At 53.2% G+C, this 25,284-nt stretch overlaps 4 protein-coding genes across 4 annotated transcripts; 1 reads left to right on the top strand and 3 right to left on the bottom strand.

Annotated features, from left to right (window-relative positions):
* Positions 1–606: 606 nt before the first annotated feature.
* On the bottom strand, positions 607–2,962 carry MAM_03418 (uncharacterized protein; the record flags this gene model as incomplete). Its single annotated transcript, XM_040822217.1, has 2 exons — positions 607–784; positions 840–2,962. The coding sequence occupies 2 exons, from the start codon at positions 2,960–2,962 to the stop codon at positions 607–609; spliced, it is 2,301 nt and encodes a 766-aa protein (XP_040680022.1).
* A 7,549-nt stretch (positions 2,963–10,511) lies between these two features.
* MAM_03417 (uncharacterized protein) lies at positions 10,512–11,358 on the top strand (the record flags this gene model as incomplete). Its single annotated transcript, XM_040822216.1, has 2 exons — positions 10,512–10,987; positions 11,055–11,358. 2 exons carry the CDS (start codon positions 10,512–10,514, stop codon positions 11,356–11,358), a joined length of 780 nt encoding a protein of 259 aa, XP_040680021.1.
* Positions 11,359–12,146: 788 nt separating this feature from the next.
* On the bottom strand, positions 12,147–16,940 carry MAM_03416 (glycogen debranching enzyme; the record flags this gene model as incomplete). The annotated part of the gene is made up of 3 exons (XM_040822215.1): positions 12,147–12,224; positions 12,283–16,642; positions 16,711–16,940. The coding sequence occupies 3 exons, from the start codon at positions 16,938–16,940 to the stop codon at positions 12,147–12,149; spliced, it is 4,668 nt and encodes a 1,555-aa protein (XP_040680020.1).
* Positions 16,941–19,247: 2,307 nt separating this feature from the next.
* On the bottom strand, positions 19,248–21,190 carry MAM_03415 (Major facilitator superfamily domain, general substrate transporter; the record flags this gene model as incomplete). Its single annotated transcript, XM_040822214.1, has 4 exons — positions 19,248–19,893; positions 19,974–20,229; positions 20,301–20,420; positions 20,482–21,190. The coding sequence occupies 4 exons, from the start codon at positions 21,188–21,190 to the stop codon at positions 19,248–19,250; spliced, it is 1,731 nt and encodes a 576-aa protein (XP_040680019.1).
* Positions 21,191–25,284: the final 4,094 nt, after the last annotated feature.

Raw genomic sequence — 25,284 nt, 5'->3', positions numbered from 1 at the left:
ACTGATCCAGTGACCGGACGTCTGTGGATGACGCTCTTCGAGACGCCCTTGCGGAGTAGTGTCCAGCTACTCCTCGTGAGACAAATATCTGCGACGACGTCTTGATGGGTCTGTTCGTTCAGAGAGGCGCCGACAACCTGCTGTCAAGTACTTAGGTAGCATGAGACGTTAGGAACATGTAGTAGGTAGGTGTTTCTAGGACATGAGCAAAGTGAGGTGGTGCTGTGAACGAGGAAAAGGTCGCGCAGCATTCGGCGTCTGGTTTTTATCTGAAGGGAGTCGAGTCGCACCTTCCTCAAAACGCCATGCGACCAGGTCTGCACCCCTTCACCCTTGCATCCGTATCATCTCCTCGTGGTTGATCTTACTACAGCGACCAAGGACTTTGGAGGCGGAAGCAAAATCAAAATGTTTTCCAGGCCAATAATGATGGGTATCACTAATGCGGGTTGCGCGAAAAGCCGCCATTCCACCCGTCTATCTGATCAATTCGTCCTCGGTATGCCATCATTTGCTCCTTTCCGCGAATAGCCCACCATCCCAAAGAAACATGACCAAATGTCCCAAGTTCTAACCAGTCACAAAACAGCAAACACCTTTCAACACTCACCGTCGTTGTGTGTCGTTGTTGTCTATCCATACATTGTCTTCTCCAATACCCAACGAACTGTCTGCGTTCGGCAGGATCAAAGTAGGACGGCCCTGGGACGAACGACCACCCTCCGTCGTGACGTCATCATCCGGTGGCGGGGGGGGATCACGGTAGATCCATGGCAGTTGTAACCTGGCCTGTGTTAGTCCAAAATCCTCGATGCGATGCCGTCCTGCGTGCGACTCACGGAGTAACTAGACTTGGATTCACAAAGGTCAACCCTCTCTCTTTGAACTCATCCAGAGTACTTCCTCTTCTCAGGATTTGACGCTCAAAGTGAGGAACGTCATCGTCCGAAGCCTCATCTTCCTCCACCGCTTGCTGGTCCTGACCACTTTCCTCTCCCCCATCTCGAATCGCTCGTAGCGCAATCACTCTTGTCAGAGGCTCAAATCGTCGGTTAAAGTAGTAACTATACCAGACCGTAAATGGGAGAAGCGGCAAGACTGCAACGGACTGCACAAAGGCCCTGGAGGAGGCAATTTGTCCCACCATGACCGTCTCAAAAACCAGAAGACCGATGACTATGCGGTAGCAGATTATACGCCACGCGCCGCCGGTAGCATGTTGGGGTTGATCCATGGCATACAGCAGCATGTACTTGAATGCAAAGTACCCCAGCGCAAAGTAAATTGTGCCAAAGATGAGAATTATTTCTCCGTTTAGCAAAACACTGTAGATGACGCACAGGTTGAACACGAGCAGCGCAGTCGGTAGGTAAAAGCCATACTGAAACTTGGGAGGCTGCTGTAATTCGGCAAAGTCCCGGGGCGTGGAAGAGAGCCACCGAGATATTGGAAAGAGAAAGACGCTTCCGACTTCCAGTATCCGAAAGGGCATGAGGCCGATCCCCTGCAGGATGATGAAGGAGGTGTAGAACAGTGAAAGATCCTCCACGTCGCGCGCAATGATCCGGGGTATCAGGCTCGTGTCCTTGAGAAAACGTCTCAGCACGTTGAAGAATTCGAATCCGGTTCTCGAAACCGCAAACACAAAGAAGGTGTTGAAGAAGGTGAAGAAGAAGTTTTTGGAGATGACAGACAGCTCCACGTCTCCCTGGGACACCATACCCTGGTGGTTTGAGAGCCAGTCATAGAGATAGGGGACGGAAACGTTGAGCAACGAGACAATCAATGTCGGTGCGCTGTTTTGGATGAATGACCTGATGACTGTGTGGTCGCCCAGCCACGCGGCGAATTTGAACAAGAACTGGTTAATGGTGCATATGCTTAACAAGGACGCCAGGAAAGCGGTGGGAAATATCCAGACGAGGGTCAGGACCGTGATGAAGAGCGTAATGACCCATGCCTTGAGTCGACGGAGGCCGCGCAAGGCGTAGGTGTTCTTCCATACCAAGTCGGAAGGCGAGGGGGTTGGCTTGGTCAAAAACCTACCAGGCCGAGGATCTATTCTGGCCTGGATAATCATCTGACAGGATGCGACCGAATCCACAGTGACAAGGGCCATGTCCACGGGCTCGTATTCCTTCCTGCGGGCTTCGACGATCTGCTCGTCGAGTCGGCGCAGCTTCTCCTCGTAGTAGTCGATGGCATCAACCTTGCGGCTTCGCAGGCGCAGTGGACCGTATCGAATGGACACCTGAGGTCGGTCGCCTCCAAAAATATGCGGCTGGTCCTGCTGGGTGGAAAGGAGCCGGGCATTCTCGGCAGAGTCCTCGTCGCCATTTACGCCGTAGACTTGGCCGCCTGTGTCATCACCCGATTCCTGCGTCTGGGTCGCATCGCTATGTTGAGTTGACGCATGTCGCATTCTAATGTATTTGGCCCAGGAAACTTCCAGCTTGCGCAGCACCAAGTCTCGATGCCGAACCAACTCATCGAGATACTTCCAGTTCCTGCACAGCGTGACGGAGTCCACGAGGCCGATGTCAAGCTTGTCAATCAGGGCTTTCAGCTTGTCTTCAGACCTGTGCTTGATTGGTATACCCGTCAGACGGAATGTCCGATCTGTTACTGTCGACTGCGAGCCCAGATACTTTTGTCTGAGGTCGATGATGCGAAATGTCTCCCAGTTGATGGAATACAGCGTAATGGCTACAAAAAAATATGTAAAGACGACGTATGCCCACAAGTACGGTCTCTCGCTGCTCTTGTCTTCGTCGTCATCTTTGAACACGTCGAAGCCGTTTCCATACAATGCTCGTGATGGAGCAAATAGGTACTGGTCGAGTCTGTCGTGCTCTGGCCTGTTTGGATTGAGCCAGGTTTCGTTGCCTCGGAAGCTCATATTAATCGGCTCTAGAACGACTATCGCAAAGAACGCCATGATGGAAAAGAGGCGGATAGCCATTTTGAAAAATGCCAAAAACTATCGACGATCAGAAACCACAAGTTGGTACCGGGAAGTGGCGGGATGATCATCAGCCTACCACAAATGCATCCAACCCGGCAGCCGCCAATATCTGATGTTCACTGATTTTGTACAACTGCGGGATCCATCCAAAAAACGAGTTCGACAGGGCCGGGAGATGAACCTTGGGGTCGAGACGCCGCTTGTGGGCGGCGTAGAGCGACGGCCATCGTGGGCGAAGTATCTAGACCAACCAGACCAGACCATTAGTGTCTCCCACGTTGGTATTTCGCACACGCAGCGCAGCTGTAGGGCTTGATTCACGCACGCAAAAGGTAACAAAAGCCGAGACTCCTAGGACAAGGGACAGGACGAGCTGCAGCTTGAGGTCATTGATGTTCTTGCTCCTGGGGGCGATGATTTCCTCCCGAGAGCAGCCGTCATTCTCCGGCACCATCATGCTTCATAGTTGTGTCGGTGTTCTCAGGCACCTGCGGCTGCTACTTGGGAGAAGTACGCATGGGCAAAGAGGTCAGGAAGCTTTTGGCGTGCGTAACAGCGTACGAGAGCAAAGCAATTTGCGTGTCGAAACGGGACCGCGACGATGGAAACCAGGTCCTGTGACGTCTTGCTTTGTGCACGGGCCACGGACAATTTTATGCAAGTCTTCACCCCAGCGTGGCTGCGTGATGCCACGGCCCCACCGGGACAAGGCACAAAGCACAAAGCACAAAGCACCTAGTGCCGAGTCAAACCGACGAAACTCCAATGTCTGCCTGAGCTACTCCGTACCTCGATTTCTTTTAGTGGGGAGCTGGGTCACAATAGCACGCTCATGATCTTTGAGTCGTGTTGCCTTTCAAATCCACAGAATAGGCGCCTTTACCGTCACCGCCCCGAGCCGAGCAACCGCCGTTGGTGCTGCCTACCCTACACCATCTGGTCTTTGGATGTAAATGGAAAGAGGCCGACTTTTGGGTACGTTTCGCCTCTTCCGGAATCATGCAAAACATTTCCTTCCCGCCCTGTCAATAACGTCCAAAGTGGTGCCGGCAGTCGTAAACAGAATCATTGTTGCTGGGCCAATGAGTTGTTTGCCGGCATGCTTTGCTCGCAACTTGCTTTTTCGAAGACCGCACAGCCCACACGGCATACTCGCGATGCAAAGCCGTGAGGCGATGAGAAGCACCTGCGAAGCATAACCAATTACCGTGTCATGTAACGTGTGGCAGCATGATCTCACGAGGAAATATTACCGCCCTCACATCTTACCGCAAAAGGGGAGAGAGAGGGGGGGGTCGGTGACGGCCGCTCGTCCCAGGCTGTATTCAAGTATAACCAAACGAGGGCATTGGCCCCCAACCTGCGCCGCGCAAGTGAGCCGTCATATTTTCAGGGTGACACTCGGAAGGGCATCAACTAGCAAACTGAGACTTTTTCAAAGTAGCTCTGGCCAGCTTGGGCCATACAGGCACCCCGTCAATACGGAGCCTACACACACACAGAGAGAGAGAGAGAGAGGGCCAGACCATCATTCGGCCTTGCCGCCGCGGCCGCCATTTTTTGGCCAGCTACCGGCGGCGTCTTGTGACGCAAATGGCGAACTCGTTATCTAGCGCGGTACGGGCTGCCCTCTTTCAGTGTTATTCGGACTCAAGTGCCCGTTGTATACCGGTGCCCATCATCCTGGCCTGGGCGTAAACAATATGCCACCGGTGAATCGCATGTGTTCCCGTCTTAAGCAGAGTTCCATGGGCGCAAGTCGTCCACGTAGTGCGGTTGACTTTGTATTCGTGTACGCTGTCCATCCCTTGCCGGCGAAAAAATCAATTCTCAAAGCCTCCGTCCTGAACAATTTTTGTGAGGCTGCTGCAACTAGGAACATTAGACAACAGATCATGCGCCGCGGCACTCAGATATCAGCATCTGATACTCGTTCTGATTCAGGCAAGCTCCTCAACTCTTGAAGGCATTTGCTTTCCATTGCTTGTGGCATACAAGCCGTGCAATAACAAACCATCTTGTGACTTTGTCGGGATTTGTCGTCGTGGCTCGTGAGGCGGCGTTCTCGGCTCGATGCCTTCGTCAAAACTTTCCAACCATTCGTCTCCCCTATCGTCCACTCAGCTTCGAGGCTCATATAGTCATGTCGAAACAACTTGGTTCTCTGTCAGGCGCCCTTGCATAGCCATCATTTGTGGTGTCACGAGCAAGTGGGAGACCGGCTGGATGTGGTCACCTGAGCATCAACCCGCTCCCCCCTGATTCGCATTGCGCCGGCGGATCTTGAGAGCAAATGTCATGCAGCCATGAATAGTAAGATCGCTATAGCACAAAGTTCATCCGTTACACAGTGTCGGATGACTTTAATGGGCTCTGGTGTACGTCACTCTCATCGAGAAAGATAAAAGAGCGTCAGCCGCAGGGGCACGTCCTCCGGTAAAACCGTCGACACGGTCAAGTAACTGTTGCACAGTTTACTTTTTTCGAGAGTGAAGAGACAAATTATCCGAAGCGAAGCGTCTTCGTGCCTCTTCTCCGACTGTCTTTCTGTCTGCTGCAGTGAGAGTCTACGCCACGGCTTTGGTTGACATGATGGGCTCCAATCGCAACCCTGCTTGAACGTTTTTGCAAGGCTTGTCGGAGTTTCGGAAAGTCAACCTGCCAGGGAAAATGATGATGGAGGGGGTTGACGTAAATTTAGAACTTGGCCCGTTTTGACAAATATTTTGACATTGTCTGCTGGAAGGCCTACCTTATGATAATGGAACAGGAGTACAGCGGTTCAGCTTCGTTTGTCGTTGCCATTGGGGGATTTCTGTCGGCCAGAGTTGGAATACGTTACGATGAGCCGGAGCCTTCTCCTTCCGGCTATCCGCTGTGGCATTTCGTATGACTTGATGATATGGGACCAGCTCATCTGTACAGAGTAGAGCTTGGACAGACGCCGACTGCCGGGTCTCCCGAGTCTCCAACCAAAAATTGTGCCACATTGGGTAAATCGGCTCTTTTCCTCTTGCTGCGAGTGGTTTCTGTTGGTCATGTCGTACAGAATAAGAGCTAATGTGAGGAAACACGCCAACGACCGCATATCCGCTATAAAGAACGTGCTCAATACTTGTACTACGATATGCGGGCATGCCAGAAATCCCGGTAGCGTACCCGATATGGGACCCGACCCCCTTGAAGCTGTCGTGCGGAATTCTATCATCGTGGAGGAATGCAATGATCTGGAATTCTTCAATGTTCTATATATAGGGGCCAGGTACAACACATCCCGAATGCTGAATAGAGTAGGAGGATTTGAGAGCGAAGGTAACGTATGTCAGCAACGATCTGTTTACCGGTAGTGGAGGTCAAACGAGAGGACTTATCAATTCGATCACATTGCGTTGATAAACTTCTGTAGCAGTTCTCTAAGTGAAGTTCTATCTCTCGCGAAGGGCATTGTACCCTCCCTGGTTACGAAATGAACGCCACTGTGCTACCGGCAGTGTCACGGTTGAGTATGGAGCTGGCAGAAATTGATGGCATCAGCTTACATGACTGCTGGTACCATCGCGAAGAAAACAGGCGACGTGACAAAGTGGAAGCTGCCCAATATCCAGCAACCAGAAACAAGTCGACACTGGCAGTGACTCGGTTGTATTCGGGAAGCTACATTGCCAGCTCATCCTTGTGGCTGGTTAATATGGATTACCATTCGCTTTCTCTCTGGCAACATGATATGTCGGAAAGAAGCAGATATGAAATGGGGGAGCCGTCCGAAGCGACCATAAGGAACAAAGTCCGGGGACACATCCGTAAACTCCTTGGTGCAACGCTCAGGAGAGGATGCTGACGGCTACGGATAAGGTCCGTCTAGGATTGTACAAACACGTTTTGTTCCACAAGTATTCACGTCACAGAATAAAGAAAGCAATTGCGCGGTGACGAAGCGTCATGATCATGCAGGTTGCCGCCGCAGTGATGAAACCGCCAAAAGTTGTCAAGTTCCAGGCTTCATGAGACGGCAAAGATGCTGTCTTCAAATGACTCCAGAGCTCGTGGTACATTACAAACATGTCCAATACTGGACAATTGCTCGTCTCGGTTTCCTTTGAAAGGGGAAGCAATATAAATTGAACTGGTTCAGCCTGCAATCTCGAAATGAATTTGATGAATTGGTCACATTCAAAAGCTCCTCAGTCATAAAAAGAAAGATCGTATCAAAGAACAATTGCCTATCGCCAACATTTTAAAAAGCAGCATGTCGGCAAACAATACCAAGACGCAGGGGAAGGCAAGTAACGGTGAGATAGACCAGCTTCGCTGAAAAAATACGAAAGTCGAGAGCATACAGAAGTTCTGACACTAGATCAGGGGCCGCAGTCGCCAACAATTCAAAGACGTCACCGTCGTCGTCCGCAACTACATCCTATGGTATGCAGAGTTTTTTATCGGAGCCGGGTCCATGGTTCCCTAAAGGTGCTATTCCACCCGGCAATGGCCTTATCTTCACAAACCATGGTCAATCCGGTGGTAAATACCTGTCTGCCCATCAGGGCTCCCAACAGTGACAAGGCATCTTGACGATGCTCTTTTCACGAGGATATGCGATCCCGGATATCACCACCGATTGATGAGGGGATGTTTGGGCTTACTCAACGAGCCGGCGAGTGGGATTTTGTTAGAAATATAGATCTCACTTCCTGAAGAAGAAAAGATTTCCTTGGTCCATGGCTGTGGTTGTAGCAGCTTATGTAACTGCTTGTTAGATTCATAAGTAACATCAGGCAACCAAGATATGCCCCTTGTTGGCTGTTAAAGACTTTTAAACTTTTCTTGGCGTGAAATTCCGTGCTGATCAGCGAGTACGAGATGGGCAACGGGTTCTGGTTCCTGTTCTCATAGAAACAAAAGTTGCCCGTTTCCAAGCGCCTGCAGATCACGGCAGCGAAAGCCGTAAGTTGGTGGGCATATCACTGATCCGATCGAAGTCATTGCTCTGGAGCGTACATGGACAGAAGTTTCGGTGCCTAGGCTGAGATCTGTGATCGATGGTTCGAATTGATGAGCGGGCTTAAGCGGGTGCGGTGTGTTGGGAATCGGGATGAGCAAATTCTCCGCGCGGACAAAACCGACAGAAACAAGCCACTAGCATCATGATTAGCCAATTGACTCTATCATCGGCCAAAACGAATGGAATACTGGTAGCAATCGGTGAGATATTGCCATGGCTTTCAGCCTCAGTCGCGCAAAACCTGCTTCGCCCACGGCAACATATGAGAACCAGCAAACTAGTATCGCCTCCATCGTCGTTGTACCGCTTCTGGTTGCTAGTAAAGCCACAATCCATGACCCACACGCACCTCGACAGCGATTACGGAGTACCTACAACCTGGATCCGACGTGGAGTGATAACTCCGTCCGGGGGTTGCCGAGCTGGTGGACTGCAAATGACAACCAGAAATAGGTTCTGGAAGTGCGACAGGTCGAGATAGCCATGCAGGAAGTGTCGCGATAACTTGTGCAGACATGAGATAACCAAGAGACGTGAACACCCCAGGCACGGCGTGTCTTTTTGGTTGCATATGATGCGACTGGGGTAGTTGGTGACTCGGAAATTGGATACGTATTGGTCGCGTAAGGGCTGATGGCGTGTCGGCGTGGAGAAACAGCCGTTTTCTGCGATTTTCAGTCGTTTTGGTGAAAAGCCAAGCCAAATGTAGCAGTACCGAGTAGTTACCGAGTACGTCGAGTTGAGGGCCAGACCAGGCCGCTGAGCACTTGAGAAAAAGCAAATTGTAAGATGTAAGTAGGTAACGTTAGTGTCTGCGGCCCCCCAATTCCCCCTCTACGAGAAAAAATAAATAAAACAAATAAAATAAAAATAAAAGGGCCGAGGACGTTGAATAGACGCTCTTGCCCCTCTTGTCGCCGTAACTTTGGCAGGGCCTTCCCAGTCCTCTTGCACAATCGAAACAACTGGGTAGTTACTCCGTACTCCGTATCCAGAATGCACCCATGCGCTGCACAACTTTGTTGAGCGCGGGCCTGGTGGTTCCTAATAAACAACTCAAATCCTCGAGTTGATGGGCCGTTTCGCGTGTTTTCCAGGGTGACATCGCTGCGCGGGTTTTTATGGAGTGTGTGTTGGTATTGCCCACGCGCCACAGCCGACGGCACGAGCGCTTGGGCAGCGCCCAACGTCACCAGCCATTGCTTGGGCCTGATGGCACACGTAACTAATGAGTGGCTTTATATGACGGGTGAATGACAAAGAGACATTTGGAGATCGTGCTTGGCGCAACCGAGATGGTGGCGTCGTGACTCCGTGAGTGACATGATTCGATGAGAGCGCATGGTGGATGCAAAAAAGCGCTCGCTTAACCTCTGGCCACTCGAGGCCTAGGCCAAGATGCCCACTGCAAACGGCAATCTAGATGCTTGATTTCCAGCCGGCACGGATGAGGATTCTCCGTGGACATGAGATTGATGCAAGCATGCACTTGACGCTCAGCTGCGAGGTCCAGAGCACAAACCGACCCAGGTACTTAGTAGACGGAGAGCGAGCCAAATTGTGATGATATCGCTTGAGTCGTGCATATGAACTTCAAGCACACGCCAAGAAGAGTGAGGGCTGGCTTGCACGTACCGGGGTAACTACGTCGTGAGCCTTTCAGCCACTCAGGTTTCGCACCAGCCACTCCTATTGGCCATGACTAAGTAGTAAGTACATCAGACACCTGCCCAAATCCACTCACGGGCGGAGGGTCGCTGCAAGTAAAGTCCCTGTCCCAGCTAAAATTGAGTAATAAGTCACAACTAGCACTAGAGGGCTGCTGGAGGCCGGAGCCCGGGCGTGCACAAACTACCAGTGGAAATGACGCCAGTACGGAGCAACGTACCAGTTCCAGGTAGGTGCAGGTGCCACGCCCGACCTCTCCTTCCTATTTCATCCTGATTCCTGGCACTCGACTCCTCCTGTCCCGCCCACTGTTGTTATTCCATGTTTGCCCACGTTGCTCGTCGCTTTTCATTCCTTTCACCTCAACACCATCAAACGAGCCTCGCTGGCGCGTCGGTTTCATCCCGTTATTTTTTTTCCCTTTACCCCCAGTATCGTCAGTCCATTCGCACTCCCAAGCCTTATCTCTCCATTTCGCCTGTCCACCCTCTCACTCGTTACATCGGCGGCTGGCACGGTTACTGCAAGGAATAAAGGGCTCCGCTTCATCAGTTTCACCACGGCATAGCTGGCGCCTCGAAACAAAACCCACACCTCATTCGAATTATTTTGTCTCGTCGACACCGCCTATATACCGCGACGGTCCGGCTCATCTCACCTTCTCCCACGAGGAAAGAACTCCCCGCAGCGATACAGCATTCAACGAGGACTAGCGACACGGATCGTCTCCCGTGTTCTTCTGTGGTTGGAATATTAGGCTCGAATTGAGCCTGCGCGGCACAGGCAACCGCTTCCAACAGTCTGCGCTTCTATTCGGTATTAACCGCAGACGGGCATCGCACAAAAGACACTTCCACGACATCCATCACTGTCAATAGAATGGGTACGATTTCTCTCAAACATGCTCCTTGGTTTGTGGAGGCCCTATCCACTAATCGAATTGTCACTGTAGCGCAGCAACCTGCCGGCAATGGCTTGTCGTACGCCATCGTTCCCTTCAACGATATCAACAAGCTCCCTGCTTGTGCCAGGGCCTGCGGCCCTCTCTGGGATGCCAATGGCGCTTGTGTCCCTCCAGCCGTAGCTGCTGCCGATGCAGGTACATATGAATCCTGCTTCTGCGCTGATTCAAGAGTTGCACCATTTTCAACCGGCGGCGGAGCCAATATCTGCCCGAATGCCTGCCCAGGTAACCCCCAGGGCTTGAGTTCGATTGGAAACTGGTTCTCCAGCTTCTGCAATGGAAAAGTCAAAACTACTCCTCAGACAGCGGCAACGAACCCAGCTGCCGCAACCAATACTCCAGGCTCAGGGAGCGATTCTGCCGGCAGCAACAGTGGAAATGGTGGAGACTGGTAAGTTGGAGGACATGGCGGTGCTCATTAGCAACACGGAAGCTAATGCGTCTTGCCAAAAAAATAGGCTTTCTAATCACTGGCAATGGGTGATTATGCTTGTCATTCTCGTCGTTGGAATTGCCGGCATTTGGATCGGCGCATGCATCTGGCGTCGTCGATATCTGCGAAAGAAGGACCGACAAACCTCACTCGGCCAGAAGCACTCAGGGTCTGCCTCTCGTCCATCGTGGGGCCCGGCCGTTACTGGTGCTGAGACTGCCGCACCTGTGGCATACGATGCCGGGCGTGATACCGAGCAAGCAGTTGCCGGCGAAAAAGCAGAAAAGACTAAGCCAAAGAAGAAATGGACAGTCACTCAGCGCACATAGACGAAAGCCCTTGTTTATTACCGTTACCAAAGCCCAGCGTGCTCTGGTTTCCCACGCCCTCCGCATAGCTGGATTTCTCCATCGCTGCATTCTGCTTTTCTCGAATTGGCGGAACATGGTAACATATCTGGCGTTCTGACGCCCGTCGTCGTCGATCCATTGGGTATACAGTATACTGGCTGTCAAGTCCTTGGGGTGAACCCCATCATTCTTAACTGACTGTTGACACGGCCGTATTTCGCCCTTATTTTTTTGCCATGCCAACGTCATCCCCGGAAGGATCTTTGCTCTCCTCCAGGAGCCATAAAAATATCGTGTCTTTCTATGCTTTGAATTTACAACTTGGGCAAAAAGCACTGGTAACAAATGGGACAATGCTTACGCTTTGACCTCCAGTCCTTTGTCATTCAGTCTATCTGGGCGTTTCTAGTCTCTCATCTTTTAATATGTTTAGTGGGTATTTGAGCTTTCTTTGTGTATTTTTGGCGATCACAGGCGTTTTGGAGGGGATCATGGACCATGACTGCATTTTAGAAGTGCCTACGGGCCGAGCCCTGCTTTATGCTATTGAGATTCAGGATCGGGTTACCTAGGGTTCGGAGGGACAGGGCCATGTAAAGCGGCTAGCTATATCTACAGTATTTCCTTAGATTTCAATGCCACCGTACGAGATAGCGCTGTGACAGTAACCAGTAAGACAATGCTGGACATTTTCGTATGCCCAAGGTGGTTCGACAAACGAAGGTTTGTAAAAAAGATCTTTTGGGGACACAAGTCGAGGACTTTAGCTACTGCTTCCGCTGCTCTTCTCTGCCGTCCATGTACAAATCAATCAGACAGCCTGCTGACCATGCCTGCGTGGGACTCTGTACTTGATTAGCATCATCTGTACGTACTTCCATTTGAAAGTCGACGCAAACTCACCGAATCAGGGCAATACTCCCCGTTCTTTTGCGTCAACTCGGTCAAGCCAGCCCATGGGCTCTCATCAATCATCCTTTTGCACCCGGCCAATCGTCTCGTGACCTGCTGGAAGGCCTCGGTTCTGCCCTCTGGAGTCGTGCGCCTCATCAAGTCAAACTTGAGCAAGGCGCGGAGGAAGAAGCCTGTTGGCCAGAGCCACTCCGGGCCCTGGTGGTAGTTTCTTCCCTTGCTCGTGGCGAAGTCGTCGCTGTCCTCGCTGTTGTGGTAGTACGGGCGGTAGTTGAGGTCCGCCGGGTCAAGCGTGGCCATGCCGGTTGGACCGCGCAGGACCGAGTCGGCCAGACATAACGCGTGCATCGCGTGGTCTGGGTCGAACAGAGACGGGGCGACGGCCATGGCGATGGGGAAATTGGCGCGGAGCTGATAGTCCTCGTACTCCTTGCCGGACCTGTAGAGGTCCTTGTAGATGCCGCGGCGGTTGACGACGGCCGGGTTGACGTCGTGTCCGGCATCGTCCGTCGACGAGACGGGGACGAAGTAGCACCTCTCGAAATTGGCCTTGATCCGTGCCGCCCAGTCCCCCCACGAGACGCTCCGTCCGTCTGCGCTTTTGACTGACGCGTAGGCGTACTCTCCTCGCCCGTGAAGCTCGGACAGCCACGCCAACGTGCTGTACAGTAGACCGGTGATCTCGATGGCAGCGCCGTCTCGTGGAGTCCCGGGCACGCCCTTGGAGCCGGCGCGCTCGCTTTCTCCCATCTTGTCCATCCAGGTGCCGCAGTTGGACTGGTTGCCGCCGAAGATGATGCCCGTCTCCCAGTCGACGTGGATGTCCTGGTTGAAACCTTGGTCTGTCATTTGACCGTCAATCTGTGGCCCGGCATTTGCCTCCCGGAATTTCATCCCAAAGGCGTGTCTTTGGAGCGCATCCTGAACGATGTCCTCTATGGTGCTTTCTTTCGAGTAGGCCCTGGGATCTTCGTGTGAAAACCACGTGTCGTCATAGGGCAAGAAACGTCTCTTGACCGTTGACTTTAGCAAGCCCGCCCCCTCGGGGGCGTATCGGATATAGTCTTGGATGCTCTGCAGGAAGAACCAGATGGAATCTCTGGAGTTGTAGCGTGGTGTAACTCCGCTGCTGAGGAGGTTGGGTATCATGCCGTGCTTCAAAACGCTCGCAAATGCCATGATGTGCTCCTTGGCCTCGTCGAACCGGCCGGTCCCCAGGTACAAGCCACGGATGGAAATGAAGACATCGCGCCCCCAACATCTCGCCCATCCGACAGCGAAATGAGGCAGTCCTGCGGCAATGCAAGGTGCTGCCTTGTTAGGCCATAGCGACGCGGACTTGACGTATCCCGTCTGCTGCACACTAACCAGCGCCAGGTTTTGGATGAACCACTGCGCCCTCTCGATGTTCTCGCCCATGAGCTCTAGTGCCCTGTCACGGCTGGCATTGTAGGCTGTCCGAAGCACCAAACCGAAATATCGGGGGAGAAGAAAGCTGGGAATCGTTCGGATTGCATCAAAGCGTTCTTTGAGCCACGTGGCTGGCCCGGCGAGCTGCTCATTGCCCTCCGTCTCACTCATCCTCTGAACGCGGCCAAGGATGTAGTCGAGAGACCAGTTGCCCTGGCGCAAATTTTGACATAGAGGATGAGCGAGGTCATTTTCCCGGATAATTCTCTTCATGAGGCTCCACCATCCTTGTAGTCCGGCGTAGACTAGCTTTCCGTGTCCTGGGATGTCGTATGTACCGTCGCGTCCACCACTCGAGTCAAGCTCTTCAGCCTCGCATCGGTACATTAAAAAGTTCAGGTCAATGAGATTCAACTGGCTCCAAGCTGCTTTTGCGCCTGACGTGACGTAGGTGTCGAGACCGGCAGAATGCTCCGCGGCAGGAATCCACGTCTCGAAAAGTGCGATGCTCCCTGGAGGGAACTTTTCCCGCACCGTAATAACGGTGTCCTCGCCGTGCACGTCCATATCGACGCCAGAGACATCCATGACACGGCTTGGGAGACCAACGAGGAATTGGCTGTCATGAACTGCTTTTGCGGTGGCTTCTGCGCTGGCATCAACCTCTAGAGTCCAACTTCCCAAGTGCTGAGCTCGGGTTCCCGCCAAATGAACTGGACTCGGAGCACCATTTCCAGTGCCGTAGCCAGGAAATGCGGTGTGGGCTATCAAAAAATAGCCCTTTCTCGATTCAGGGTGAACCCTGTGTACGGTAACGTATTCCTCCTCATGGTGGATGTGCGTCTCGTCGTAGCCATCTTTGCCCATTAGGGTATGAATCTGGTTCAATAGCTTCTTTACTCCCCCAATTCCGTTCTTTCCACGACCTACTCTGACGGGGGCGGATCTGGACGACTCCGACGCATACAACCGAGTTTCGTTGACAAGATCTACAAGCTTGGGATACACTTCATCGTATCCCATGACAGAGCCTGTGGCACTGGAACACATGCTGACAAGGGCCGCATTAGGAAGTGTATCGCGAGCGTCCCGTTTCTGGGCCGGCGTTTCATTATCATGAGTACAGTCCATGAAGAGGGCATGCACCGGCGTAGACCTGACTCGCCGCCTGACTTCTCTAGTGAGATCTCGCTTTCTTTCGGAGCCTGATGACGGCGTCGGGCTCCCTGGAGCAGTTTCGTCAACCTCAAAACTGCCAATTGGTCGACCACCGTGACGATGAACCAGTCGACTGAGCTCAGCGGTGCTCCACGCTTGCATCGCCTCCCGGATGAGCGAGCTGAGTCCGAGTCGCTTGACAAACACGTAGTCGGTGTCCTCGGAACCACTGAACAGTTCAGCAACGACGTAGAGATCTGGTCGCACGCGGCGTGCTTCGTCAAGCATGTGCTCAGCGACATGTATAGGAGTTGAATGACAATTGTCTATGCGCAGACCAACAAAATACGTTGCCAATTTACGAGCATAGTCTGTCATGTGCTTCCAAAGCCAAGGGCTATCGTCTGGGTTTGAGCCGTATCGAAGCTTGACGCAGTCGCCCCAGACGATGACTTCTCGTCGCAGATATACCCGCGAATCAGGACCGGCATTGTCTATCAAGGCATTGCCGCCCCATACCCAGCCATTGTTCACCACCATCAAATCTCGGGGGTCATGCTTTGAAGTCGTATCATTCCTAGGAAGCCGTGTAAAGTATGTTTCAATCAGCGGGTTCTCGTCGTTTATTGGACCAAGTTTGGGGCCGTGCTCATCTAGACGAACATATTTTATACGGTTGTATAGCTGTTCAAGGATTTCCTTTACGTCGCCATCGTACTCTTCGTACAGCGGGACATTCACTGCATGTAGAATCTCTACCATTTTCGAGCGAGCCGCCGCCTTGTCTGCAGAGTTCGACGACTCGCCTTCATACCGGCCAAAGGAGAATGCGAGTAGAGTTGCCGCTATATTGGGATCGACCCTTCTCCTAAATCGTTCACCCAAGCGATCTTTGCCCAACAGCCCAAACTTGCGGAGAAAAGCGGCCCGTTGAGCGAGGCCAGATTCTCTTAGCTCTTCGACTGCTTCTTGAATGCCCTCTGCGTCTTGAGAGGCATACGTCTTTGTCGCAGCCCATGCATCCACAGCAGCCTCGGCGTCTCGTTCCACGTCAAGAACGTAGAATTCCCACAGACGAATTTCCGCAATCACCTCCTTCTTAATGGCCTCCATTATCAACAGTAGATCGTTGGGAGACTCTGGATCCGTTGGTAGGCCAAGAGATTGCAAGTTCGAGCTGAGCTCTAGCAATTTGGAGTCGAGCTCGTATGCAGACTCCAGCCATGGGGCTGTTGAGAGGCTGTAGCCAGCTTCTGGGTGCTCCTGGAGCCATTTTGTGTTGTGTGCAGTATGGTTGAGCACTATGTCTGTCAAACTTAGCAAAGAATGGTCTTTTTCCAAGCTTTGGACGAGATTCTCGACGTCACTCTCGCCGTTGGGAAAGCAGTCGGGGTCCCAGCCGAGCTGATCGTACAAACTGTATGGCGAGTTGGACGATCCTCGGACTTGGAGAGGCGCAAAATGAATCATGTTGTAACCTCGATCGCTGATGCCGCGCAAATGGCTGTCCCAGTCGGTTGGGTACCTGCCCATGAACTTGCTGATGACGGAGAATACCGACAGGGCGGGCAACGGAAGTGGACGCCCATCTAGATGCAGGCGTGGTGCAACGTCTATGTAGTAGGTGGGTGTTTTTTTCAATTGATGAGATGCTTGCAAGGCCGCTTTGGAGATGTGAGGTTCGAGCCTCGGGAGCTCTGCGTAGGTGGTGTAGAAGGCATAGGCTCCTGGTTGGTGGATCTGGACAGATATCTCAATTGTGCGATTGAAGTCGGGTGTCAGCCTAATCAGCATTAATATACAGATCAATTGACTTATGCGGCCATGCCGCATCTCTGTAAAATCACACACTTGAACTCTCTGAAGCTATCGCGGCGAAAGTCGCTGCCCTCGTCGGGCACATTGACCCACAGGCTGCCATGGCAGCAAATTGACGAAGTGCCTTCAATCGCAAACCTGAGAGTAACAGGGCCATTGGACGGGGGAGCAATGTAGATGTACTGTCTGTCGACATCGGGAGACCCGTCGTCGTTGAGAGGCAGCAAATATACCTGGGTGGTTGTCATGGTGCCTGGGCTCATGATGCGGAAGAGAAGAGGGGAGCGAGCGATGTTCGCTGCCCCGCGCTTGAAAGGGACTTGGGTGAGACTAGCCGCCGTCGACGTCGGAGCACTTCAGGTATCCACTGGAGCTCCAAGATGTTTTCCGTGGTCGAGCAGAGCAGTGAGGACCGCCGCTCGGTTTCGCGGTCTCGCCGTCTCGTCAACCACCACCGCAACGACTCGGAGCCCGGGACGGTCAATTGGTGGGACAGGTCTGCGAGACGTCGGCGACGGCGGGAGAAAGTCAATGGACGGAGCAGCAGGGCGCCCGACACACCCAGTCAGCCGTGAAGATGGAGAAGACGTAGGCCATCGAGCTACTTTGTCCTGGCGGCACCAAGGTGCAAACGTGGGATGTTGAATGTTGAGCAAGTGTCTGTGCATGCGGCTGTTTGCCGCGACGACGCCGGCGTTTATGGGAATGTTTTAGCGGGAAGGAGCGACCGAGTCGAGGCGGTGACTGCCACTGACTGGCGACTGCTCGGGTGGCCGGCGACCGGCGCCGAGTGTCCGAAGATGCGAATGCCGATTCCGCCTCAGCTTTTCGATCGTGATGGAACCAGTAGTGCGCTGACCTGCGTATTTGGTTCCCCCGTGGGAGTGGGCGGGATGCCGCCGACCAGGATCGATGCCATCCCCACTCACTATTATCTATGGCACGACGACGAGCCATCGCCGACAAATCCGGCGGCACCTGCCTGGTCGTGTTACTCGTGTGAGCATGACGTGAGGCACGTTGAACACAACTTGGGGCCTTTGTCTTTTCCTTCTTCGCACCGCAAGTATCTTGAGCTCAATCGGAGTTATTGTTAAATTACTCTCCAAGTTTTACATTGCCCACCCCGCGCGGCGCAAGCAAGTTGGAGATAAAGAGAGGCTCGTAGCGCCAGTTCAAAGCTGTGGTCAATGAGACCTGTTGGCTTTCTAGGGCACTAACGAGAGTCTCTTCGTCACTGTAGTCTACTTTGATTCCTCTGACGTTGCTGGGGTAGATTCACCTTTAATTTTTTGCGAGTCAGACGAGAATTGCTTTGTTGCATGCTCCCCACCACCAGATGCGAGTGCGGCGGTGGTATACTTGGCCGGTGACCCAGCAAGCTGACCTTGGCGTATTTTGATCCTTCTCTTTTTTTTATTTTAACTTTTGGTCTTATTTTTCAGTTTATTTGCTTTGCCATGTTACGTGGCTTTGGCTGTTGGCGATCCCAAGCCTGGAGCTACCCTCGACAGGGTATTGGAACTGACGGCAATCATATACAAAAGTGTCACGCCACCAGAAGAAAGCATCTGACTTGGGATTTTTGTCCTGACCAAAATCCTCGTCGCCACAAGACTTCAAAGTAGATACGGCCTTTATAGACTCTGGTCATCACGAGACGCAAACCTGCCCGATTTGGCAATTCCATTCCCGAACTTCTCCGGGGCAGAGCCGGAGTGGGTCAAACGGTTCACCAGACCAACCGAAACAGGGGTAGCGGCATCTTGCCGAGTCCCGAGTCCCGACTATCTCAAAGTCTTTTGCTCTCGTTGTTTGGCCGCACGCGTCATTCCCCGTCAATGGGGCTCTTTTCGAATAGTACTGTTCGATAAGGGATCATCCCACGAATGGAGGGACAAAGGAAAGGCCGATATTCGCGTCGCTAGTAGCTACTAGATAGATCCCCAGGCAAGGAAAGGTCCATGTCGGGCGTCCGCCTCACGCGTTTTCCTCATTTGATATCAAGCGGAAGAGGCTGCAGCTCTACAATACGTTTGTTGCTGTAGACAACGTGATTCCATGTAAAGTATGCAATCTCAATACCAATTCGCATTAATTACCCCACAATCACTCTACGGAACCACGACAACCACTTGCTCCTTTTATAGGCATCGAGGCCTATCTACTTGGCCGAAACTGTGATAACGTTGCTCATAGGACGAGTCTGACGACTCGGAGGGTGGTTTGGGAAGCAGACCACGACAAGTCCTTGCATCCCTCCCGTATGCGCCGCAAGATTGGCAATCCAACGGGCCTAGCTAGGAGAGATTCGCAATTTGGCTCAAACGAGTGTGAGAAGATTCATGCACAATGACCGCTGCCGGAGTCGGCGCGAACAACGTGACTGTCCATGCTATGCCGATGGAGCTTATTTGCTTGCTCTCGTCCCCCGTGGCGTAGCCGTGACCGCAAGGGGGAAATGTCCAGCCGTTCATAGGTCCAGTCCACCCTCTCATCATGATGAGGGTGGCTCGAAATTCGAGACGGGCCTTTTGCTTTATTATAATAAGAAATCCACGACTGGCTCTTTATGCTTTTGTACTTGCTTTTCCATCCGCCGTGTCCTCGTCTGGCCCTGCGACCTTCACACTCGGCTCACAAGGCTTTTCTGCGTCTTGGCCAGTGCCGGCGACGGTACTGGCTGCCCTCTCCATCACGCTGGACCTTGACGATGGCGGCCCAGCTTCAAGATCATTCTCGGAGGCGCCCTTGTCCTTATCCTCTGATGCTCCAGGCTCGTCGGCAAAAGCCAAGCCCTTGTCCTTGATGAAAAACGTCCCCAGAAAACATATCCCCACGAGCGGGACTTGCATAGCGAAGACGGCGTAGCTCGCAGACATGTAGGCGTCAAGAACGCCGGGCGGAAACCCGCCGGCCACGTCGGGCACGTCAAAGGTCGAGCTGCTCAGCGATGCATATTCACGGGGCAAGGCGCGTCGAAGCACTGCCTGCATGATGGCGGCTGACACGGCCAGACCGACGGCACCGCCCGCGCAGCGGTTGAAGTTTCTGTTGGATATGATGACGGCACGCCGTGATTTCGGGGAATGAGCTTGGAGGGCAATCAGGGTTGGCTGCAAAACGAGGCCCACGCCAACACCCAGGATGAATAGAGGCACGGCGATCACCCACGGACTAGTTTGTCGGTTGTACATGAGGGTGAGACCAGCGCCGCTGGACCACGTCAGCAGAGCGTCTTTCTTTCTTCAGTTCTGCCCCGAGGGGAAGGGGGGAAGAGGGAGGCAAGGACAAACAGTAACCACAGGCCAAAGCCGCACTTGATGACGATTCCGTATCTCTTGTAGCGTGCGATCCAATAGCCAGCTAGGATGCCAGCTAGGCTCTGGATGCCGACGGTGGGACTGAAGGTGAGAGCGGACTCGATGACGGAGAACTGCCGTGCGTTCTGTAGATAGAGGGGGACGAAGTAAACGTATGACTGATAGACGAGCCCGAGGATAAAGGTTTGAGCGAGGATCACAACAATGACGGGGTTTCTGAACATGGAGACTGCGGCGACGACGATGACAAGGTTAGTTGGCCGCTGGCATGAACCGAAGGACAGTTTGGAGACGACTCACTCGGCATCATTGGCAGAGCAGCCACTTTCCACTCAATAACAACAAAGGCGACCAGGGCTATCGTGCCAATGGCCAGAAAACTGATGACCAAGGGCGAGCTCCAGGGGAAGTATGCTCCTCCTAAGACTGGGAGTCAGCGACGGGAGCATGGCCTCACCACACGGTATGGCAGAGCACATACCTCCGGAGATGGGAATCAGCAGGAAGATGACGGCAACAGAAGAGGTAAACAGCCCCAGCCAGTCAACCTTCTTCATGCTCTCCTTGAAGCCAGCGGTAGGGGGCTTGGACGGCAGGAAGACGACGGCAACGAGACCACTCAGAGCACCCAACGGAGCCAGCAGATAGAAGAAGCCGCGCCAGGTCGACTTGGACACAAAGGCAGCCGCAATAAAAGGGCCTGTTGCACTGCCGAGGCCAACCATGCTGGAGATGATGCCCTGGTACTTGCCTCGCTCCTCCAGAGTCACGACGTCCGAGACGATGATCATGCTCAGGTTGACGATGCCGCCGCCGCCGATGCCCGCGACACCGCGGAAGATGTAAAAGGTGGTCACGTTTTGGCTCAGCCCGCACATCAAGTCCGCAAAGGCCAACATGGCAACAGCGGCAACGTAGACGTTTTTGCGGCCAAAAATGTCAGACAGTCGGCCGTAGAGCATGGTGAAGGTCGTGTTTGCTATCAGAGACGCGATTCCCGCCCAAGCTATGGTGTCCTTGGCGTTCAAGTCGGCAGCAATAGTAGGCAGGGCAGTCGATATTCCATTCTGGTCGATGAAGGATATCAGGGACGGCACGGCCAGCACACATAAAACAGGGATAAGTTTCTGGCGAGGCAGCAGGTTTGCCTGGTCGTGGAGGCCTTTCTCGGCCGCCGTAAGCTCAGACATGACGGGAAACGCTTCAGCGAAAAACAAAACAGGTTGCTGCCGAGTTCGGTTTCCGGGCTCACATGGGCATGGGAGAACATGGGCCGTGCCGAGAGAAGGACGCGGCTGTCCATTTTGTATCCTTTGGCCATGTTCGCCCTGCACAAAGCATACAACACAAGTCCCGTCACCTATACGAGGCAAACCAGGGCTCCGAAGAAAGTTCCAATATACGGAGCCGCGCTTGTTCCCGAAGACCGCGATCCTTGGCAACGAATGCAATGTCGAGCCAAGGCGGACGCACCCCAGGCCCCTGGCAGGCCCGCACGCACGTACATATGCCCTACCACGACGGAGGCATAATAATAGCCTCCCTCGTCTGAGCCTCGATGGCCCAGCAGAGGCTTGGCAACATGGCGTTGTGGTACCGAGATGGCTACTGCGCCCTGCGGCGGCTTGGGACACGGCGAGTATGAGAGCGGCTTGGACATGGCAAATACGAGATATATGAGATCGGCCGGGTTTTTCGCTGAAACAAGGGCCAAGCCGGAGGGTTGCCCTGACGGCTCAGTGGAAAAGGTCTTGCCCAGAGCCCGAGAAAAAGAAAAAAGAAAGAGGAAAAAGAAACAAGAAAAGGAAACACCCCAAGCAGCCCTCTGGTCTTCGTCCAGTGCGACGTGATGAGGCCGGCCCGCGTAGATTATCACGACTTGATAGGTCGTGACGGCCTTGATCTCGGCGCAGCAACTCGAGAAAAGCGGCAGCCCGTCCCGGGAAAAATCCACCCTGCTTGGCCGTCGAAGTGAGCAGCAGGGAACGGCAACTGACCCTGTCCCGGGTCGAATCTGCCGCCGGGGGAGTTTGGGAATGATCTTCAGCACTCAGGGGACCAGACGCGTGGCAAAGAATCAAGCCAACCAAGGTTTTAGTTTAGGTTCCTGTGTGATGGTGTAGTCCGGCATGAAACTTTGCTCCAACAATGTCTCTCCTTTGGGATCTCGTTGGGAGGCCCTCGGTAGTTGAGTCTCTCCCTCATGCCTCCGAAACCTCCTTTCTTATCGCCCATCTCGCAGCTCACATTCGCGTGAGTCGGATTGGCCCAGATATCTATCGAGTCGCCCAGCGGAAATGTCCCAGGTTACATTCCACCAGATATACATGCGAACCGGCTGATCAGCAGCTCCTTATAAAACTGGGTACCCCAGGCAGATATGGACCTCGCCGACGGACATCCTTGATCGGACAACTTTGGTCTTCACTCCTCAGTGCCGCGGCGGTAAATGGGATGCGTCACGGCCACGACCAGGTCCGACTGATATCTGTTGCTTTCGCCGCAGCCCAGTTGCCGGCTACTCGTTCTGAGCGAGGAGATGCACAACATGGGTATCGTGTCTATCCATCTCCACCAAACAAAGCCCCAAAAGACAGATAGTATAGAGTCATCATGGTATCAGGGTAAAAGTGAAAGAGCAAGTCATCATCTCCACCCCGAACATCTCATGTGATGTGATGTGATGTGATGTGATGTTCAGGGTGCGTGGGACAGTCCAGGTACGGCCGGACAAGTCAACACGCCCGTGCCTGTCACAGCAAGCGGCAATCTGTGTTCAGACGAAAATGTCGGTTCCAACTGGCAAGAAAGCCAAAGTTTAAAAGCCGAGACAGGTTGCCACGGTTGGGGGCCGGGGACTGCTCGGCAGCACCACGAAGGTTACATACAGCCTTAACGCACATGGACACTCCACCATACGCAATTGCTCCGGCGATATAATGGCATGGTTTAGATGTTGGACAACAGTTGGGCCGCTGCCATGGTTTAATGGGGGGTGGCCTGAGATTGAGATCTCAGCCAAGGATCGAGCGGCCGCTTTACACACTCCAAAGGGACGGGACTCGGCCGAGAGTCACGCCCTCCCGAGAAACCAGCGGAAGAGGACCTGATTGGCGACGTCCTGCTTGGCGAGGCTGATCCGAGACGCCTCCGTCAAATGAAACTGAGCATGGCTATTGTTTGGAACACGAGTGGCAGTTCCTGCGTTGGCTTTGGCGCCACTGCAGACGGACGAGATGCCGGTAAACCATTCGGCGCCGCCACGGTGGGATTACTACCGTGGCCTTCCCAATGTGTCTCTGGCTGTGCAATCGGAACTTGACCGCAGCCTCTGGCTGTGCAATCTAAGCTTGCCTGCGCCGTCCGTCTCTGGCTGCGTCGTTGTCTTCGAAGGCGGCTCCGCCTCAGACGGTGCGTGAGAAAGTAGCTCATCAAGAGCAACGGTGATCATCTGCCTAGCCACGAGTCGGTCTAATATAGGAGTGCAAACCCAGGTCACGATATGGGTGCTGGGCTGAGCCTCACCCACGAGTCCACGACGACATGTAGCGCGCTCCAAGCATCTCCCCATCCAGGCGGTGGCATTGGCTATGGGCTGCCTATAGATTTCAGGCCGTGCTCACAGGCTCACAGTCACAGGTGTCTCCAACGCGTAGGCGGCGAGTATGGCTGGAAAGGTCTCGTAATGATACAGCGAGATGTGGACCAAGGCTGCAAAATAGGCCAACGACAGAAATGCCTCGCTCTGCCTGCGGTGTGTGCATCTTGTTCACCAGGCTGGTTGATCCAAGGCGTCACAGGACTGACGGGAAAACTCATTCATCCTTCGAATCAAAAGGGGGGGGACTCAAGCTCGAGATAAGGTGAGTGGGTTTCTGTCTCAGACTCTCACACCAGTCTTACTGATGCCCGTGAAGAGGGACACGACTTGTACCAAGATAACAACTGACTTGCTTGGGCGTTGGCCTCCACCTTTGGTAGTCAAGTTGGTTGTTATCATAAAAGCCTGCAATACTGGATGGCTGCGAGTTGCAGGTGCTACTACTCGCCGTGTTTGGCCCAGGTTCAAATGTGCTCATCCGGCCGTCTCCCCTGCATAAAAGTGACGTGCCTGGCTGCCGCTCCCGCGAGACGGGTCCAATTGCTGATGATGCCGACATTTGTCAAAGTTTGGTACAGAGACTAGGATCGCGAACGGCGCTCTGCCGGTAAATCCAGGTTTGACACAATTGACTATCCCATGTTTATGTCATGGCACACTACACATCTCAACAGGGTCCGGGTAATGTCAAGGACGAGGCCTGCTATTTGGTTCATCTGGGCCGATTGCTTGCGGATAAGCCTAATAAGTTGTCAACAGACGCCGAAAGAAACCCCTGTTCTGATCGGACAGGCCCGGCTGACCAATTCACTGCACTTATTAGTTTAGACGAGGGTATTTCCAAGTTTGGCTTGCCGTATGAGTCGACTCCGCGTCTGCAATCAAAAGAGTCATGGTAGCCTTGTTTCGTTCACGGATTGACAGGTTCCAGATCCGCATTTGGTTTGAGAATCGCCATCAACCTGCTTGTTCCTCCAGGCTTCGACTCGGCCAGTATGCCGTCTGGTAAACTTGTGCGTGTCGTCAACCCCGCCTGCTTCCTGTACACAGCAGACGCCGTATCTGAGGTAACTACATTTGCCAAATGAGTCGAACTGCTTGCTTAACAATTCTCAAAAGAGTCTAGTGCTCACCTTGCGCGCGAGGATACACAGAGGTCTCGGAGCCGACATGCCCGGGTAAGATGAGCATTCAAAGGAAGCATCATCATTGATCAGCTGGTATAAAGGCTAGTCGTGACCTTTCGAGCTTTTCATTTATCTGACTCACTTGTCAATTGGTCAATTGACAGAAGGTGCCTTGCTGATGATGTATCTCGACATGTTGCCAAGAAGAGTGTTCGCCCAGCGCCAGTAGCACGATGCTCCAACCTCAGTCAAACGCCTTCAACTCCAACTTGACCCTCGCCAATGACCAGGTTGCTCTCTGAACCTGCAGTCATGCGCAGCAAACGACATCAGTGTTGCCGCGCAACTCGAATCGAACGCTCCAGTTGGGCTACCGGATCCGTCTTCCACAATCCTATTTACACCCATCAAGAGACGAGTTTATGGAGCCGTCTTATTCGAGTCTTTGGGCAAACCTTACCCTTGCAAGAGGAAAGGACCTGCTGCCTGCAGGGCACAACCGACAGCATCCTGCCTGAAGCCTTGACAGTCAAGTACGTCAACAAGACGTGCGAGA

The sequence above is a fragment of the Metarhizium album genome (assembly GCF_000804445.1).
Source record: "Metarhizium album ARSEF 1941 chromosome Unknown scaffold_6, whole genome shotgun sequence".
NCBI classification, from domain to species: Eukaryota; Fungi; Ascomycota; class Sordariomycetes; order Hypocreales; family Clavicipitaceae; genus Metarhizium; species Metarhizium album.
The sequence above is the reverse complement of the archived record's forward strand: the minus strand, read 5'-3'. Positions and strand labels throughout refer to the sequence as shown.